This window comes from Momordica charantia (genome assembly GCF_013281855.1).
Source record: "Momordica charantia cultivar OHB3-1 chromosome 9 unlocalized genomic scaffold, Mcharantia_2.0 BLBB01000009.1, whole genome shotgun sequence".
NCBI classification, from domain to species: Eukaryota; Viridiplantae; Streptophyta; class Magnoliopsida; order Cucurbitales; family Cucurbitaceae; genus Momordica; species Momordica charantia.
The window spans coordinates 19,546,576-19,565,398 of NW_028275167.1; the positions used below are offsets into that span (position 1 = coordinate 19,546,576).

The following is an 18,823-nucleotide window of genomic DNA, read 5'->3' on the forward strand; positions in this document are numbered from 1 at the left end:
TTCATACATTTTATCCAAAGTTTTATTTTAAGGTAATTAACCAAGTAAAGCCCCATATTACCTTTATTTTACTCTTTATTTTTCTACATTAATTAAATTAACTTAATTGGGGTAATATAGAAAGTTTTATTTAACTCATAACCATGATTAGGCAATATAACTCACCTTCCACTAACCATGATTAGGCAATATAACCCACCTTCCACCCAAGAGACACATGTAGTAATTAAGTTAGTTAGGAAGACCAAAAAACACTAACAATCTCATTAAGTAATTGGCCATGCATGAGGAGAGAGAAAAAGTTTGTTCCATCTTCCAAGATTCATGTTTGTTTCATCTTCCAAGTCATTCTCCTTAAGTTACCTATGTTGGTTTCATTCATTTTCCTCCAAGAACATTTCTAAACAAATCTGAAAATTTCCTCTCAATCATCTATCCTACGTTTTAAATCACACCTTAGAGGAGTTGTGGTTGCTTTTCCAAGTCCCTTCAAGGATCATTCATTGCAGTTTTGTCCTTTCGGTAAGAACGGTTTCTTTAAGTCTAATTTTGTAAGTAGATTTTTCCTAATAATTTTTATAGAACCTAAGCATGTTCATATCCATTTTCTAAGGTTTCCATCATCATTTCAAGCTCTCTTAGTTGCTGGAAATTTTCTCTTTTTATTCTTTACGGTAGAGAGGAAAACGCACTAACGGTAAGCATCATTCTTCCTTATGTAAATTATTTTAAGGGTTCATTATTAAGATCAAATAGGTACTGTTTAGGCCTTATTTTTGTTGATTTGAGATCTGAAAATCTGAATTTAAAAGGTTCTAAAAATGTTCATAAAATTGCTTCATAACGGTTTTTAACGGTTTATTTTATTTTTATAGTTTTAGCTTGTTTAGTATCAAATTTTGGATTGTTAATTCTGAATTTTTGAGACCATGACCAGCACCTTTAAACTAACCTAAAATGTATTTGAATGTATTAAAATTGATTTTTATGATTAGTTTTACCTACGGTTTAAAATTGTGAAAACTAGTGCTATGTGTTTTCTCTAGTTTTTTTTGTAAATTTACAAAATCAGTAAATTATTTTATCGATATTATAGTATATAAATCAGAGGCTAATATGAAGATTTAAAATTATTTTTCACAAATTTATATATATATTTTATGATTATTATGGACTTGGTTAATTATTAAGGGATTTCTACTAGTAGAATAGTGAACATATCTAGTTATGAGAACTTATTGGAGAAAGCTTAGTTTAGGTAATTGAGTCCTAATTTTAGTTGTGTTAATTGTTATTAGGAAGCTTTAAGGAATTTCTTTTAGTTTGCGAAGTTCAGGCAAGTGGATTCTATCATAAGTTACCGCCTTGTAAGTTTTGTTGTATTATTGTTTGATTGTAAGTGAATTATGTTATGTGTTGCATTGTTTTGTTATTGAATTATGTTATTCATGTTGTTTAAATATATTTTGTTATTGAATGGTGATGGTGGTTAAATTTTATGTATTACAAAGCATGTTATGATTCTATGGTTTTCTCATGTCATTTTAAGTATGTTTAATAGCAAATCATGTTTAGGTAAAGCATGACATAATGTGTGATGCATTTCATTCGTAGTGAAGTTAGTAGTCTTATGTGTCATGGATTTAGGTAAGATTAATGTTATGCATGAAATACCCAAATTAAGCAGTTATGTTATGCAGCTAGATGTATGATATGACATGTATGGTTTCTGCTAAAGGCTGGGCCCTACGAAACAAATTAGTTCATGTTAATGGTATTTATGGGGGGTAATTACCCTATAAATATTACATGCGGAATTGACGGTTATGGTCTGGGGTATTTCTGTATAGCATGACGCCAAATTAAGGATTTAGATATGTAAGTTTATGCTAGCAAGCACAAGTATCTTAAGTTAAGTTGTTCGTTGGTTTATATGTTAGGTTGAGGTATACATGCATATAAACATGATGTGTGTGTTTGAGCATGAAAGGTTCCTTATGGTGGGAACTACTTACTGGGTATTTGTATACTCATACCATGTTGTTTCAATTTTTTTACAGATAGTTATATAGTTGACGGGAAGAACGTCGAGGATGACCTGGGCATTGACGAGGAAGAGATATGAGACACAGTTGAATTTTATTTATAATTTATACTTTTAATTATGACTATACTACATTTTTACTTGTTTTATTTAAGGATAATAACTTTGTGATTTCCGCTGCTAAAGATTTATAAGTTAAGTTTTATTAAGTTATCGTTTTCATTTTTAGATGAAAATACAAGTTTTTATCTTATTTTATTTTAATGAAATTATGTTTTATGAGTAATTATCTCAATATTATATTATTAATGACATATAAAAATTGGGGTCATTACACTATCATCTTTCACTTCGGCAATCTGATGACCGACTGTGTGGATCAGAGGACACTCAATCAAGAATCAATCTCTGAGATAGTCCACGACATACACCATGATTTCTGAAACCTTAAAGAGCCATGGGAGGCTTGTTGGACGCCCTCTTAGAAGCTACGCCTATAAATAGAAATCTGCTACCTCATTTCCAAGTACGTGAAACTATATTGTCTCTTGGATATAGCTCGATCATTCACTGACTTGGGTGTTATAGTGTTTTCTCTTTTATAGATCCTCTACTTGCTTGCTAACTCCTTAACTCATCGGTCCAGTCAACACCTGTTCGAGCCGAGCTTCGCAACCTTGGTTAAATTCCTAATCAAACATGTTTAAACTTAATCTTAATGAAGAAATTTTTTTTTTTAAAAAAAAAAGAAAACATATGTTATGTTTAAGAATTGGATAAAATTAATTTAAAAAAAACCGTTAAAACAAAATATTAAATAGTTATCAAATAAAGTTTAAAATTAAAAATAATAATAATAAAATATATTACATGTGCGCACATAAAAAAGGAAACTCGTGAAGCTACTGTTCACGTTCAAGACTTAGTATTTACTTGAAAGTTTAAAAAATGGATTTAACTAATTGAAAACACATTATAGAACTTTTGATAGAACAAAAAGCATTTTAAGTGCTACTATATTATAAATGATTTAACTAATTTTCTTCCAAGTAAATACAAAAAAACATCACTAAGGAAAGTTTGAGATAACGTTTGAAGAAAATATTTCCAATCGAAAACATTTCTTCTATAAGCACCTCTAGAATAAGCAGTAAAAAGTACTTCTAAAAGCACTTTAAATATTTGTTAGGATTTTTAGAAAAAATTTCAAAATTACTTTTAGATGTCTAACCCATACCAAAAAATGCTAAAAGTCAGCCTCATCGGGCCCAGCCCAAAGAAGTAATGGCCCAAGCTTGGCCCAGGTCCAACTACGGGCCTCAAGTATTGTTTGGGCCGGGTTTGGGCCAACCCAACCACTCAAATCTAGGTTCATAGCTCAATCCATGGGCCTAAGTTGATGAGTCAAAATTGGATCGGGCTTGGATCGGGCTTAGATCGGCCCGTATATTAATATATTTTTAATTATTAAATTTTAAAATTTAAATAACTTCCAAACTAAGTTTTTTATTTTTAAATTCTAGAATATGTGTTTTTATATAATTTTTAGTACATTTTTTTTGTTGTTTTTATAATCTTACTAATAAATTTTATTATGTCATATTTTATAAATTTAAGTTGCCTTATTTTTAAAAATTATATTTTTTATTTTTAAAAATTAAATTTATATCTTTTTACGAGAGAAATTGAAAATTTAAACACTCTGAATTGGAACTTGAGAGGATTCAAGATTTAGAATTACAATTAGAATTTGAGGGAAGAAAAAGAAATGAATGTTGATATTTATAACAAAATTTTGTATTAAAAAATTTTAAAAATTACAACCTAAATATTAGATATGTTTAAAATAATTTTAAATTTTGAATTTGAGAAGTTGTACAGTTATTTCAAAACAATTATTTAAATGAGATGTTGGGAAGTAAGTGGTAGTCTCTTCGTAATATGTACCTATTTAAGAGGGAAAACAAAAGATCCTTAGCATACTATATCTAATTTATTTTTTATAATAAATAAATAATAAAATAATATATTAATATTATATAATATAAATATTAATAAATATTGGATCGAACTTTTGGACCGACCCTACTAGCCAATCCAAATACGGCTCCAACTGGCCAAAATTAAAAAATGAATATCCATATCCAATCCAATTAATGAAGGGTTGGACTGAGTCGGGCCGGTCAAATGTTGCCCTTAGATCGAACGTGAACTGGGCCTACACCGGCCTTTAGGCCTCAAGGCCCGATGATGAGGCTGAGCTAAAAGTCACTTTTTAGCCTTCTAAAAGTCATCCCACATGCACTAGTAAAGAATGGATACAACCGGGTAATTATTATGGACATGCAAAATTTTAAATCTGCATCGCATCTAGTAATTATTAGAGGGCAATTACACTGACAGTCTCAATAAATAATTTTTCTAAATAAGTAAAAGGAAAATGCAATTACACTGTGACAGTCTCAATAAATAATTTTTTCTAAATAAGTAAAAGGAAAATGCACACCATGAACACCGTCTTCCATGATCTCAAAAGCTCCCAGCCACATTTATAAGAAATTTCAGCAGATGCAGTGAAGAAGAAATTATATTCTTCTTCAGCATAGAAATTAAACATTTTGATGCAAACTTGAAAGAAGGAAAGAAGGTGAAAACAGTAGTTTCGTTCAATAATGTGCATTCCATTTCCCACTAAAGAAGGCTTTTGATTTTGATGTTTTTGACAGGTAGGAGGACAACACAAGAACAGCACATCATTTTACAATACAGTTCGAATTGATCAATTTCCAATTCTAATCCATCTCTCATTTTACAGCACAAGACTGAAGGAACATAGCTGCAAGAGATGAGCATTTCTTGGCAGAATTCTTAGCCCAGCTAAGAAGACCCTTCCGCTAACGTCCTCTTCGACGTACTGATGTAAAGAACTGCATTAGAAAAAATAAGTTGAAGTTCGGATTATTAATCTCAAATCATAGAGAAGCATCGGAAGGTTCTATTTCAATATTTACCATTATTGCCACGGATGAAAGCGTCGCCATATTTGTTCTTCAACTGTCCATTTACGTATTCTTCGGTCTGCTCCATCGCTATATTCATGTATCCATCGAGACAAGCTAGAATACCTTTATAATGCAAACATCACATATAATGGGATCTTCAGGATAGAATTCAAAATAGATGTTTTTACTTTATGGATCACGATACACGACTCATGAGTACATCCTAAGAAGCACGCACACGGACACGACAGGACACGGCGATACGTCAATTTCTAAAAAACTAGGACACGGACACGCTGGGGATACGTTATTTATTTATTATTTTTTTTAGGATATAGAAATGCTAAATTTACTTCGCTAAAAAACATAAATGTCAAGTAAATTTACTGGGTTGAAGATGTACCCACTAAAAAGCATAAAAATAGTAAATGTAATCCACTAAAAAAAGCCTAGAGAAGGATTTGAATTTGATTATTGGGTCGAAGTTGTCATCCTAATTTAGTAAAACATATTCTACTCCAGTTTAATTCATATGAAATTAGGGAAAAAAAGGAAGTAAGAATAGAGCTTATTTAATTTAACTCACACAAACAGAAGGGTGGGTCACTAGGTAGCGTTTTAGGGTTTTTTTTGTAGTTTAAGCTTTTGAGATTTCAGCCAAACTTCTTGGACTTCCAAAATTGGGCTAAGGAAACAATATTTTTTTATCTGGCGTGTCCCTCCCGTGTCCAAAACGTGTCCCCACGTGTCTGAAATTAAAATAAAAAATTTAATATTCGAACACTTTAAATTGTGTGTCGCACACGTGTCCGGAGCGTGTCCGGACATATCCGTGTCTGACACTGTCCAACACAGAAACTCCCCCTTTTTTGCTGTGTCCGTGTTTTATAGAGTACATCTGATTTCCAATAATCATGTTTAAAATCATCAACAATGAGACACTTATCGCCATCGGATCAATGGTTCAATCTTTCCCACAAACTTTTAACTCAAAAAATATTCATGTTTAAAATCAAAACATCATTTTGTTTGACGCAAACAAGACAGGTTCAACGAACAAAGAATTGAAAAAGAGATTATATGAAAAAACAAGTTAGACCATAATTTATCAACAAGGAAGACCAACAGAACAAAAGGATAGTGCCTCAACATCTTCAAGTAATTCTTTTTCATCAATATCCATCAGATTTTTAAAAGTGATGATATGATTAAGAGAACAAAAATGAAGCAAATCTGAACAAGTAGAGACTTATTAAAGGGGAAAGCAAAAAAAGAAGCAAATATACCTCGGTAGTCAACACCAGAATTTAATTTCACAACAACAGGACGGCCCCGAATTGATTTGAGAAAGTCCGCTGGTGTCTTTGTTGATGCAGACCCTTTTTCACCCCCAATACTCATCTCTACTTCTCTTCAACTTCTTATACCTAATCAGAGATTTGTAATCAAATTTATTCAACACCATCAACAAAAATAAGAGAACTAATGAGAAATAATCTCTAAACAGACACTAAATATATCTTTCCAATGAACTATGACACACACACCTAATTAAAGGAATACTAGCTCAGACAGAAAAATCTACAAGTCTCAAGAATGAAACAGAGAAACCATTTAGGTAAAACATCTAAACCATAAAGAGGATTGAAAAAGGAACCATGATGATAAAGCTAGAAAATGAAAAAGATTCAAGTCCACGGTGGCTTTCTTAAATTTGGAGCAAACATGAACATTTACAACCATAACATCACGGTTTATGAATCTCAATCCTTTCTCAGATATAAGCATCATATAATAAGGGCGTAAGACTACAGAATTGATAGTCTAAACATAACCAAAATTGCGAAAATCAATGAAAATTATTTTCTAGGTTGATTTTTGCCCAACCCAGAAGCTATTGCATCCTCTCTATTGCAAACTGCCTCTTGAAGAGCACTCCGACCATGCTCATTCTGAAGACTCCAATTCAAAATCTCAGCAGAAATTGGGTCACAAAGACGTACCCATCGTCACAGGCCACCCAACCTCTCTGTTTCCATTCTTTGTTTTTGGCAGCCCACCCATCTCCAATACATCATTACAGCCGCCATTTACAATCTTTGTTCCTCTTCTGCAATAGGACTCGCCGACTCGCCGGAACTCGCTCGCCGGATTCATGCGGCAGAAGCCCACCACGACGCAGCCAGAGACCCAGAAACACGGTAGAATAAAAAAGTTAAGAGAAAAGCCAGCAACTTACAAAGAACTCGTCGTCGCCGCGGATCGGTCGTGCACCGAGAGTCGCCGCCGCTGGATCGTTCACAGAGAGAGGACTGTGGATCGTGCGCGAATACTGAGAAGTCTGGGAGCGGCGCTAAAGAAGACCTCAAGAGGAACCCTAGTGGTTCGGTTCGTATTTTACTTAAACCGACCCGGTTCGGTTTTACTGCCCTACTACGAAGTCGTGAACCGAAGCAGAGATAAAAATACGGTAACCATTTTTATTTATTGTTTCTTTAAAAAACGAAATAGAAACAACAATATTTTTTATAATTATTTTCTGTTTTTGTTTTTATTTTTAATATTTTTATTACAAGAATTTGTTGGATAGAGATTTGGACATATGATATCTTGATCGGAATAGATACCTCAACTCATAATGATTTTTTTGTTGGTAAAATAAAACTTACTAGATATGATATAAAAAGATATAACATATACTTGATGGATCTAATTTATTAAATAAAATATAATTTACAATATATATTTCTTTGATATAGTAGTAATAAATTATTAGACTTAAATAAACAATCAATTTAATACCTTTCTTGGTTTTTTGGCTGAGATCAAATGTAGTATATGTTGTTATCAATTTAATAAAGAATCAATTCTCAAAATATTTTAATTGAAAAAATAGAAAATATAAAAAAGAATTAAAACGTGCTACTAATGAGATTCTTTTTCCAAAACGTTAGAAACAAGATGGATTATAAACATATTTGTTTCTCGAAAATATAAGATGAAAACATTATCTAATGGATCTTTAGTTCTCCTATCCACGTTTCAATCCAAAACAAATATGGAATCTTTAATATGAAAAACTAACTTAACTTTCTAACATAAAAACTCCGTGTCCTCATAGATTAAATTCATCCAAACATCTTCAAAATTAAGAAAATTGAATGACAAAAATCTTAAATTCATGCGAAAGCAACAAAATTCCCCTTCAAACATCAAACATATATCCTCCAAACATTGAACAAAATTGAAACAAATGAATAGGGTTTCAAGAAAGTATCGTCAATTTTCCAATTCGAAAATTTTGAACATGTTTATGCAAGAATTTGTACAAGGTTTGACCTAGCCAAGGTCGAACTCGGATGTCAATAGCCTCGAACTACTTTGGACTGACATGAACAATAGGGCAAAATCTCCAATGCTCAAGTCAGTAAGCAGTTCGGACTTAATAACATGTTCGAGGAGAATTTCGATACCTGGGGTAAGAATGAGGCCCTCTATTTATAGGCACGGGGTCCGAAAGACCTCACGACCGACGGTTATTCTTGCCGTGTCGCAGGTTGAACTTGTCGGGTCATTCAGATCGAACCGTCGAACAGGCGTACAAGTCGGGAAAGCGGCTAACCCCCCCGATAAGAAACTCTTGAGAGTTGGATCTAAGAATCTTGCTAACAAACAAGACCCATAGAACTCAATTCCAAAAACTCCGAAAACGATTATGGAATCAACCCAAGGAAAGTAAAAACCGGATTACCTTGATGATTAAATATCTCAAGGCAAGAAAACTTGTTCCTTGTTTGAGATCCGAATCACTCCACAAGCAAGATAGATCAAGTCTCTTTTGAATGATCCTAAACATGCAAGCTATCACTAGATTGCAAAGTACATTAGCTCTTGGCTAAAAGAAAGGCTCAATGGCTCATTTCATTACATCTTCAAATCTATATTCTATCCTCTCAAAGCTGACATACATGGCTATATATAGCCTTCAAAATAGTCCAAAGTAACATATGGGCATGTGAAGGGTTGGAACACTTAACTCCATCAATGCCATAAACAACCATTAACTAAATGTAACCTAAAAAGTAAATGGAAAGTCTTAAAACTTAAAATACTTAAAAATACACCATAAATCCGAAAATAAATATTAAATCAGCAAACCAAGAGTTTTGTAACCCTAAAGGATTAAATGACCTCATTTAATGTAGCATGAACTTGAAATCCATAATTGATGCTTTTGTCTTGAATGAAGCTTGAGTTGACTTGTATTTGATTTGAATATGTTGGAGATTCATATCACCCCCTCACCTCGCAGGTTCGAGGTGGAGCTGCTAGTTTGAATAATTCTTCTTCAAGCGAATCAATGTCATCCACATGGCATGACAATTTCCTCTCCCAAACATGGGCCCCCTCTCTGTCACGTTCGGGGTCGACCAGGCAGAGAAGTTCTTTTACAGGAAATTGGTTGATATGGTGACTTCCGACTTCGAAGTGAAAAAATATGATCGTTTCGAGAAGTTGGGTGATCGAGGTGACAACTGGAAATGCACTCGAGTGCTTCGTCGCTTGAACTCTCGAGGAGATCTCGATCTTTACCTTTGGACACTTGTACGTCGGAGATTAGTTTTCGGAGTGCTATAAATAGTTGTGCATCTCAGATCCCATTTTACGCTTTCTGAATTTTTGTAGCCTCACCTAATCAGTTCAAACTTTGTGTTAGGTCAGTCTCTTCTTCTGCTCTTTTGTTTTTTGTATTACTTACGTTATGTCGAACTCGTCTAGTAGCAGTTCGTCCAGTAGTCTAGATCATCTCCTAGGAAATCCCATTCTAACGAGGACTTAGCTTAGGGTTTAGTCGCTGACCTCAAGGAGATAGAAAACTTTTGTTTTTCGGATGACGATGGTGAGGACAGTGATGCCTCGACCTCAAATCAGGGTTTATAATTCCCTTCTATTATGCCAAAGAACTACCTCGGACCGGTCCGTAGGCGGTACCAAATTCCCAATTCCATCCTCATGAGTTTACTTCAGGTCGGGGAAAGAGCTGACGATCCTCCAAAGGGATAGGCCACTCTTTATTTGAAAATGTTCCATATGGATTTCGGCTACCCGTACACCCTTTCATCCAAGAGTTCTTGAGCCGAGCTGGTCTCGCACCTTCCCAAGTGGCCCCCAATGGATGGGGAGTCATTTTTTCCTTAGCAATTCTTTTTTAGGTTCAAGCTCGTGAGGTGGATGGTCTCGAGCTGCTTAGGACCAACCAGCTCCTTGCTTGCTTCGAGGTGAAGCGTATCTCCAAAAAGCCTGGGCGATATTACCTGTGTGCGAGGAAATGCACAGGGAGTATCATCAAGGGTCTCACCTCTATAAAATGGAGGGTAAGGAAGTGGTTTTACGCTGCGGGAGACTGGTTGCCGAAGGACACGTCCAACCAGCCCTTCTTCAGCATTCCCTTTTGATTTGGGAACTTAGGTAAGAGGTCATACTGCCTTCTGTCTTTCTTTGTCTTCGTTTATTTTGCTGATCTTTTAACTTATTTTTTGTTGTAGTCGCAATCAAACTCGTGCCCGGCCTGACTCAACCGACCTTTGACGTATTGAAATACTACAAGGATCGATTCAAAGGTGGTAGAAAGGTCGGTACTCTGATCACTAACATACTGCTACACTCCTCGGGCCTTCTTGATTACAATCCTCTCGTAGTACCTATCGAAGCTTTGAGACCCAACTCTGAATTAGGTAGGTTCGAGTTCGAGCTTGTTTTTTCTTTATTTATTTTTGTTGAAAATGCCTTTTAACATGCTTTGACGTTGCAACAATGGTGTGTGGTTTAGCTAATGCTGTGAAGCGCAAGACCAAGGGTGGGACTTGTCGACCCAAGGTGTAACGCCCCGCGTTACTCAGGTTAGCTTGCCTCGAGTTCCGGGAAATTTTTATAACAAAATAAATTTTTATTTATTTATTTATTTCATTTTATTTTGTTTGATTCATCAATTATCTTTATTTAATTTAAGTGTGACATCTCGGCTATTGTGTATTGCTACAGAATTAGTGGTGAGTTAGTCGCGTGTAGTTATTTATCAAATTATGGTTTAGTACGGATTCCACTATGTGACACTTGTTTTGGGCCATTGGGCCAATTACGAAATTATATTATTGGCTTGTTTTAATAAGGAGGGGTTGGGTAAGTGGGCCTTAAACAAAAGGAAAAGAACCCAAGCCCAAAGGAGTTAAAAGTTTAAAACAAATAACCCTAGCCCTTGTTCTTTTCCTCTTCTTCTTCCTCCCTTTCCCTCTCTTGTTGAAGCCGCCGGCCACCCCCACTCGGATTCTTCTTCTCCAGCGAGCAGCTCCATTCAGGCGACGCGACGAACAGCGGCAGCATCTGAGCAGCAGATGCGGCGTCGGGACAGCAGCACGGCAGCAGCAGCGTCGGGCTCGGGCAGCAGCAGGCGGCGTCGGGCAGCAGCTGGCGCAGGCGTTCGGCAACAGCAGGCGACGGCGCGTGGTCTCGAGCAGCAGTAAGTGCGGCGGCGGCGGCGCGTGGTGGCTGTTCACGGTGTTTTCCCTCGATCCGACAAACTCCAACGACTCGAATAGCTTAGATCCGGGAAGCCCGGTAATTTTCTTTGACCCACCCTTGTTCGAAGTTAGATTTGGATTACCCACACCTAAACGAAATAGATTTGGAATACTTACACCTAAGCGAAATTGTTTTGTAGTAACGGGCATCAAATCGAAGCCGTTGGAGGTCATTTTGGGCGTTTTTCGCTGTTGTAAAAAACGTGGACAACAGTGTTTTGGGTGGTGTCCGGTGGTTATCTTCATCCGTTCGAAGCCCGATTTACGCTACCCACCCCTTTGCAAGCTAGATCTAATTTACCCACACCTACACGAAGTCGTTTTGCGGTAATGAGACCCTTTGAACCCTCTTAGAGTTGTTTTCGAGGCTGAACATTATATTTATATTGCTGTATTTTTTCTGTTTTTGTGCTTAGGTGTGAGTTCGACGCAAACTTAAGGAAGTGGTTGTGTAAGTAGCACCAGGGGGCGAGTGCGTGCGTTATTTAGCGTTAACGGAGTGATTTTGATGCTGATTTTTAGCTAAAATAATTTAATTGAGCATGTAGGGATTGTTAGTTTTTATTTGTGAAATTCTAGTGATTTTGTTGCCGTCTTTCTATTATTGAACACTTAAGACGAAACATGCTTTCTATTCTTATTGTTGGAGGTGACTAGTAGATTCTGAATTGTTGTGGTTAAAAGTAACTGGCTCATGACGTTTTGCAAACATGTTGTAAATGAAATGCTCGCGTTGTTAAACTGATAATTAGTTTATATTGTTTTAGTTGTGAGCTGTTGGGTGGTGACTTGTTTATTACAAGGAAAAGCATGCTTGTGAACTGTGCAGTGAATTGGAATGTGGGAAATATACTTGTAGGTGGTCTTGGGAGGGCTAGTGAAGTGATAAAGGGTGAAGGGTGAAGGGACGGGTTGGCAGTCCATTAAACTATGGGTGGTCTGATCTGAAAATGCATATAAATCGCTTGGAGGTTCAAAGCCTTGAGTAGTTGCCTTGGGAATAAATGACAAGGCCGAATGTCAAATTTCTGTAAATGAGTATTGGGGTCTTGGGGATAAATGTCAAGGACCAATACGCTGGGAAGTCATCGGTACCTTGGGGATAAATGGCAAGGACCGGTGCACAATTCAGGCCTTGGGAATAAATGGCAAGGCCGAACATCAAGTTTCTGTAGAGGAGTATTGAGGCCTTGGGGATAAATGTCAAGGGTCAATGCGACTCGAGGAGTTAGGCTTGAAGGACTAAAGTAGAGTGGTGCTTGCAAAGTAGTGGTGCTAGGCCTTGGGAATAAATGGCGAGGTCGAACATCAAGTACTGTAAAAGGAGGGGGGCGGTATCTTGGGAATAAATGTCAAGAACCGTCATGCCTCGAGGAGTTAAACGGGGAGTATCACAGGGGGGTGTAGAGGGAGGTTTAGTACTGTGGGACAAGGGCTAGTGAATCATTGGTTGTAGTCTTGGTAGTTCCGACGCATGGTTGTTGTATGTAAATGTCAAGTTATTGTTTTTTTTATCTCTCTCTGTCTATTTAATTGTCTTGCTATCGTTTTATTTTATATGCCGTGACTGTGAGCATGATTTTTGTGTTAGTTGGGAAGGGCTACTTACGGAGTACCTTATGTACTCACCCTCCCTTTTTATCCTTATTTGTTTTTAGGTGTGAACAGGGTCGACCGCGGTGATGACGTGGAAAGGGCTTGACCGACGAGGGATCACTGGTCGAGTTAGTGAGGATAGAGGGAATGGTCGTTTGGTATGAGTAGCGTTGGGATTTATTTTATGGCTAGGTGTGGACCTGAGGAGCGATTTTTTTTTTCTTTAGAACTACTTTTATTTTTTTTTATGGATGTTATTGTTAAACGCGTCACTGGTGTCGTTGGAGTTTAGGTGTACGATTGTTTTATTTATTTAAGAATTTAGCCACTGAGGCGGGTATGAGATGTTTTTTTTTATTACCCACGAAGGGCGAAGTTTCGACAGTTTATAAAATTGATATTTTTGGTGGAATTATGGAAGTCGAAGCTTTATTTTATTTAAATTATTTCCGGAGAGTTGGTTATCTCGTGTTTAGAGTTAAGGTTAGACAGGTGGATTATTTAGCATTACCTAGGATGGTATATAACATCCTGGGGCGTTACACAAGGTCACATCGAGCTCAGACCTTCAGGTCACGGAGGCAGCGAGGGTTGTTGCCGTCGGGTTTTAGCGTTCTTAAAGGCCTCTATCAAGCGGAAAAGGCCTCGTAGCGATTCTACTGAGGTGCTAGAGATCTCTCCTTTAAAGAAGGTTAATAATGGTCCTTCTCCAAAAAAAGGCAAAGAAGAAGAAGAAGAACACATCCTTAAAATGTGCCGTATCCGAGGTGAGGAGGAGCAGTTTTCTGGATCTCATCAATGATCTAGAGGTTCGGATCGGTGCCAGTACTGATGTGGAGATGCGATTTCGCGTCAAACTGTTCAACGCTGGCATGAAGAAGAAGGTGGACCAGATCGGCAGTGGCAGTTTCTCTCGATGAATGAGGCACGCGACTAAATTTGTCTACACTCCAAGATCTACGGTTCAACGACTGCTCGACCTCACTGCCGAGGTAGGGAGGGACGATATCGAATTGATGTCTTAGTCTTGTTTTGTTTTTCTTTTTAACTCCCGTTTGCTTTACAGGCTCATGATGCAGCTTGCCATACGGCTCTCATAATGAAGGCCAAACTGGATGGACGTGAAAAGTAGTCCAAGAAGGACCAGGAGTTCATCTCGACTGCTTTGGATTTTGTTGCTGTTGCTGCGGGTGAACTTTTGGAAGTGAAGGCAGAGCTGAAGGCCGCCCAGTACAACCTTAAGTTGATTGAGTAAAAGCTCGAGCAGAATTGCAAAATGCTCAAGGCATTCAGGCCATTGCAAAAGGCCTTGAGGTTGAGAAGTTCAAACTGCTGCGCCACAATTCCAACCTGGAGGAGAAATATGCTAAGGCACAAGGTGACGTCGAAAGATGGGAGGCCCAATTCCAAAACAGCGCTTTTCTTGAAGAAAAGTTTTGGAAGCATCTTGACTTTGATGGCTTCGCTAAGGATTTCAGCGACGCGGGCTTCAAATTTTTAATGAAAGGCTTGGCTACCGTGGCCCCTAAGGTCGACCTCGCACCATTTAAGATTCAGTATGCAACGAAATGGGTTGCGGGTCCCAACGAAACTCCTGGTCCTCAAGATTTGGTGGACCGTTATCTGAAGAAGTTGGACTCCGAGTATGAGGATGATGGTGAGGAGGATCCATCTTAAGAGGATGACGCTGTTGGGGCTCTTCAAGACAAAGATGTGGATGTTCATGCAGTCAACTCCTCTCAAGAAGTTGGCTTGGTTGACTTGCAAGAGGTCAACCGCTAGCCTCCCAAGGGAGGCTTGGGTCGCACCTCGGCAGCGGCTGATCGGCTCTCTCGCTTCCTATTTTGCTTCCTTAATTCTGAATGCTTATACGATTTTGTAAATAGGGTAGGGCTTCAAGGTGCATAAACCTTGGCTTTCCCCACTTATCTTAATGAAACTTTTCTTTTTCGAACTTGCAGTGTCTTTTTGCATAATTTTAATAAAATCTTATCAGTTTGCACCTCGTACTCTGCGCGTCGCTTTTTCGAACTTAGGGAGTACTTGGCCCCCATTTAATTTCAAGTCGAACTACCAATATAATAAGACATGGAATTAAATCTAACAAAGCACTTTATTATGGCTAGCTCTTTAAAATTTACACAAGTCCAATTGTTTTGAACTATTTTACATTTCAAGGATAATAACGCTTTAGGTGCTCTACGTTCCATGGGTGTGGGAGCAAGTTCCCTTCGAGATCGACCAGATGTAAGTTCCTGGTCATACAGTGCCCTCCACTTCAAATGGACCCTCATAGCTTGGTTCCAGCACTTCGACATGCCTCTGAACCTTTCGAAGAACTAAATGGCTGACCTGAAAACTTCGAGGTGGAACTCGAGCATTGTAATGCCTGGTCATTCGATTCTGGTATTCTGATAGGCGTAGCTGGGATAATTCTCGCTTTTCATCTAGAAGATCAAGATTGAGGAGTAGTTCCTCCTCGTTCCTCGCCTGCTCATAGTAATCAATTCTTTCTGTTGGCATTCTGATCTCGACCGGCACTATGGCCTTGGAACAAAAGGTCAAAGAGAAAAGAGTTTCACCTGTGGACCCTCGCGGAGTGATTCGATAAGACCGGAGGACTTTAGAGAGCTCCTCGGCCCATTGTCCTTTTCGTGCGCCAAGTCTTAATTTGAGGCCACGTTTGATAATTTTATTAACGGCTTCAACCTATCCGTTTGCTTTAGGATGGGCTGGGGACGAGCTGAGATGCCTGATTCTGAGCTTGGAGTAGAAGTCCTTAAACTTCACGTTGTCGAATTGTTTGCCGTTATCTGTCACAATGGCATTCGAGATGCCAAAGCGACACACTATACTTGTCCAAATGAAGCTTTGGCCTTTGTGATAGTGGCAAGCGCCTCGACCTCGACCCATTCTGTAAAGTAATCCAGTGTTATCACGTCATATTTTGTTTGTACCTTGCCCAGAGGTAAGGGTCCGATCAGATCTACCCCTATTGGCAAATGGGCAAGGGGCGGTGATCGGAGTGAGCAACTCGGGCGACTAATGAATGATGTTTGCAAAGCGTTGGCAATTGTCACATGTCTTTATAAACTGTTTTGCATCTTGGTCTAAAGTGGGCCAATAGTAACCCTATCGAATTACCTTGGCCGATAATGACTTGGCCCTTGAGTGTTTGCCACACACGCCTTCATGTACTTCTCTTAAGACGTAATTTTCATCTTTAGTTGTGAGGCATTTGAGAAATGGTAAGGAGAACCCTCGCCGGTATAGAGCTCTATCTCGGAATATAAATCGAGCCGCTTTTTGCGCCATTTTCTTTGCCTCTTTTAGATCCGTTGGAATGTTACCCATCAGATACTCTTTGATTTGGGTCCATCCATGACGGAGGTTAGGAGTCGATCACCATCACGTCTGGCTCTAGGATTGAAGGAGTGTCTAGTATCTCCATAGGGACCGATCTGGAAAGACTTGCTTCAAAGGTAAGTTTGTGAGCATGGTCATGATATGAGCCTGGAAGTAGGGCCTGAGTCGCCGCGCAGCTGTAACCAAAACTAGGACCAGTTTTTCCATTTAGTGGTATCTAGTCTCGGCCTTGGTCATAGTCTTGCTCATGTAGTAGACCGGACTCTGGCGCACACCTTCCTGCATGATTAAGGCCAAGCTGACCGCTTTGTCCGATACGGCTAAGTATAATTGCAACTTGTCTCCTGGCAAAGACTTTGCCAACAATGGGGCCCAGTAGAGGTAAGACTTAAGTTGCTCGAAGGCCTCCTCACACTCGGTTGTCCATTTGAACGACCCTTTCTTTCGTAGCACTTTGAAGAAGGAAAGACACTTGTCGGTGGACCTGGAGACAAACCTATTGAGGGCTGCAATCCTTCCATTTAAGCATTGCAGTTGTTTAAGGGTTTTTTGTGCTTGCATATCGAGCACAACTTTCATCTTCTCAGGATTGGCTTCTATTCCTCAGTTATTCACCATAAAGCCAAGAAATTTCCCAGAAGAAACTCCAAAAGCCCACTTGGCCGGATTGAGCTTCATCTGGTACTTGCGTAGAATTTTGAAGGTCTCAAGTCAGGAGGACAAGGTGCGACCTGGCCTGCTTGCTCTTGACTAGCATGTCGTCCACATATACCTCCATATTATGCCCGATCTGGTTGGTGAACATTTTATTCACCATCCTTTAGTAGGTTGCACTTGCATTTTTTAGGCAAAACGGCATAACCTTGTAACAATACAAGCCTTGGTCGGTTATGAAGGAAGTATGGGCTTGATCGGGCTTGTACATCTTTATTAGATTGTATATAGAGTAAGCATCGATAAAGGTGAGCAGTTCGTGCATCCATAAAGGTGAGCAGCTCGTGCTTGGTCGTTGTATCACGAGCTGGTCGATTCTTGGAAGTGGAAAACAATCCTTGGGACATGCCTTGTTTAAATTGGTGGAGTCTACGCACATTCTCCACTTTCCGTTTAGATTTTTTAACTAAGACTATGTTAGAGAGCCACTCAGGATACAAAATTTCCGTTATATATTGAGCTTTCAAAAGCTTATTAACTTCATCAACTATTACATCACTTCTCTCCTTATTTACAGGTTTTCTTTTCTGTTTGATAGGTCGGAATGATGGGTCGATGTTAAGGCGATGCACCATTATTTTTGGATCGATACCGGGTATGTGCTCGTAAGACCATGCAAAGACGTCTGAGTTGGATCTGAGGAAGGATGCGAGCTCTTCTCTATCAGTGGCCCCCAACTTGGTGCCTATGCTGACTTACTTTTCTGGACTAAGCAAAGGGACAAGCTTGAGCACTTATGTTGCTGCAGCACAATCTGAATGGTGCGTGGTGGGGAGATCCACTTTATTGCTAAGAGCGCAAACTGCTGATCCCTTGAGTGCTCCAGTATAGCACTCCCTTGAAGTCTTCTACTCTCCACAGACTATGCTGACCCCGTTCGGGATTGGATACTTCATAACTTGGTAAACAGTGGATGGGATGGCCTGGAGTACATGGACGATGGATCCTCCAAAAATGGCATTGTAGGCTGATCTGTCATCTACCACCACAAACTCGGCCATCATAGTGACTTAGGTGTCTCCTTAGTTGATAGTGATGGGGAGATCGATACATCCTTTAGGAGTGATCATTTCTCCTGCAAATAACTCTCTTAAAGAGAGTTAATTGTGTCTAAAATTCATACAAAATAGCTAAATATAGCCTCATTTAGCGCCTCAATTCAGATTTCTCCTTTATAATGTTATCATATATAAATGATTTAATTTTGAGCATTTTGCTGCAAATTTAATGATGCTACAACATTAGGTCCAAAAAGAGACAAAAGGCAGTAAGCTGGCAGTGAAAAGACTTCTCAACGGAAATTACCTTAGTAACTGGAGTGGAAATGAGAGCTGGGTCCCAAAGAACTTGTTTTGTTACCCTAAAAACGGAAGAAGGTATAAATGCCACAAGAAAGAGAAGCCTCCACACACAATATGTAACGACCCAGAAATCTCGCGCACCTCTAGGTCAAATGAACTACACAACTAATTAGTTTTAGCCCTGATTACAACTTGCCAACTTCCTTTGAACATAAACTTATA

General features: G+C 38.4%; 1 protein-coding gene and 1 long non-coding RNA gene across 2 annotated transcripts; one reads left to right on the forward strand and one right to left on the reverse strand.

Annotated features, from left to right (window-relative positions):
• The first annotated feature begins 252 nt into the window (after window positions 1–252).
• Window positions 253–2,708, forward strand: LOC111022245 (uncharacterized). Its single transcript, XR_002602941.2, has 4 exons — window positions 253–522; window positions 614–697; window positions 1,299–1,367; window positions 2,061–2,708. It is a non-coding gene; the product is annotated as an uncharacterized LOC111022245 (long non-coding RNA).
• Window positions 2,709–4,704: 1,996 nt separating this feature from the next.
• On the reverse strand, window positions 4,705–7,440 carry LOC111022247 (sm-like protein LSM36B). The gene is made up of 4 exons (XM_022299420.2): window positions 7,286–7,440; window positions 6,333–6,473; window positions 5,056–5,169; window positions 4,705–4,971 (listed from the first exon to the last, which is right to left on the reverse strand). Exons 2-4 carry the CDS (start codon window positions 6,445–6,447, stop codon window positions 4,922–4,924), a joined length of 279 nt encoding a protein of 92 aa, XP_022155112.1. The 5' UTR covers window positions 6,448–6,473; window positions 7,286–7,440; the 3' UTR covers window positions 4,705–4,921.
• Between the last annotated feature and the right edge of the window lie 11,383 nt (window positions 7,441–18,823).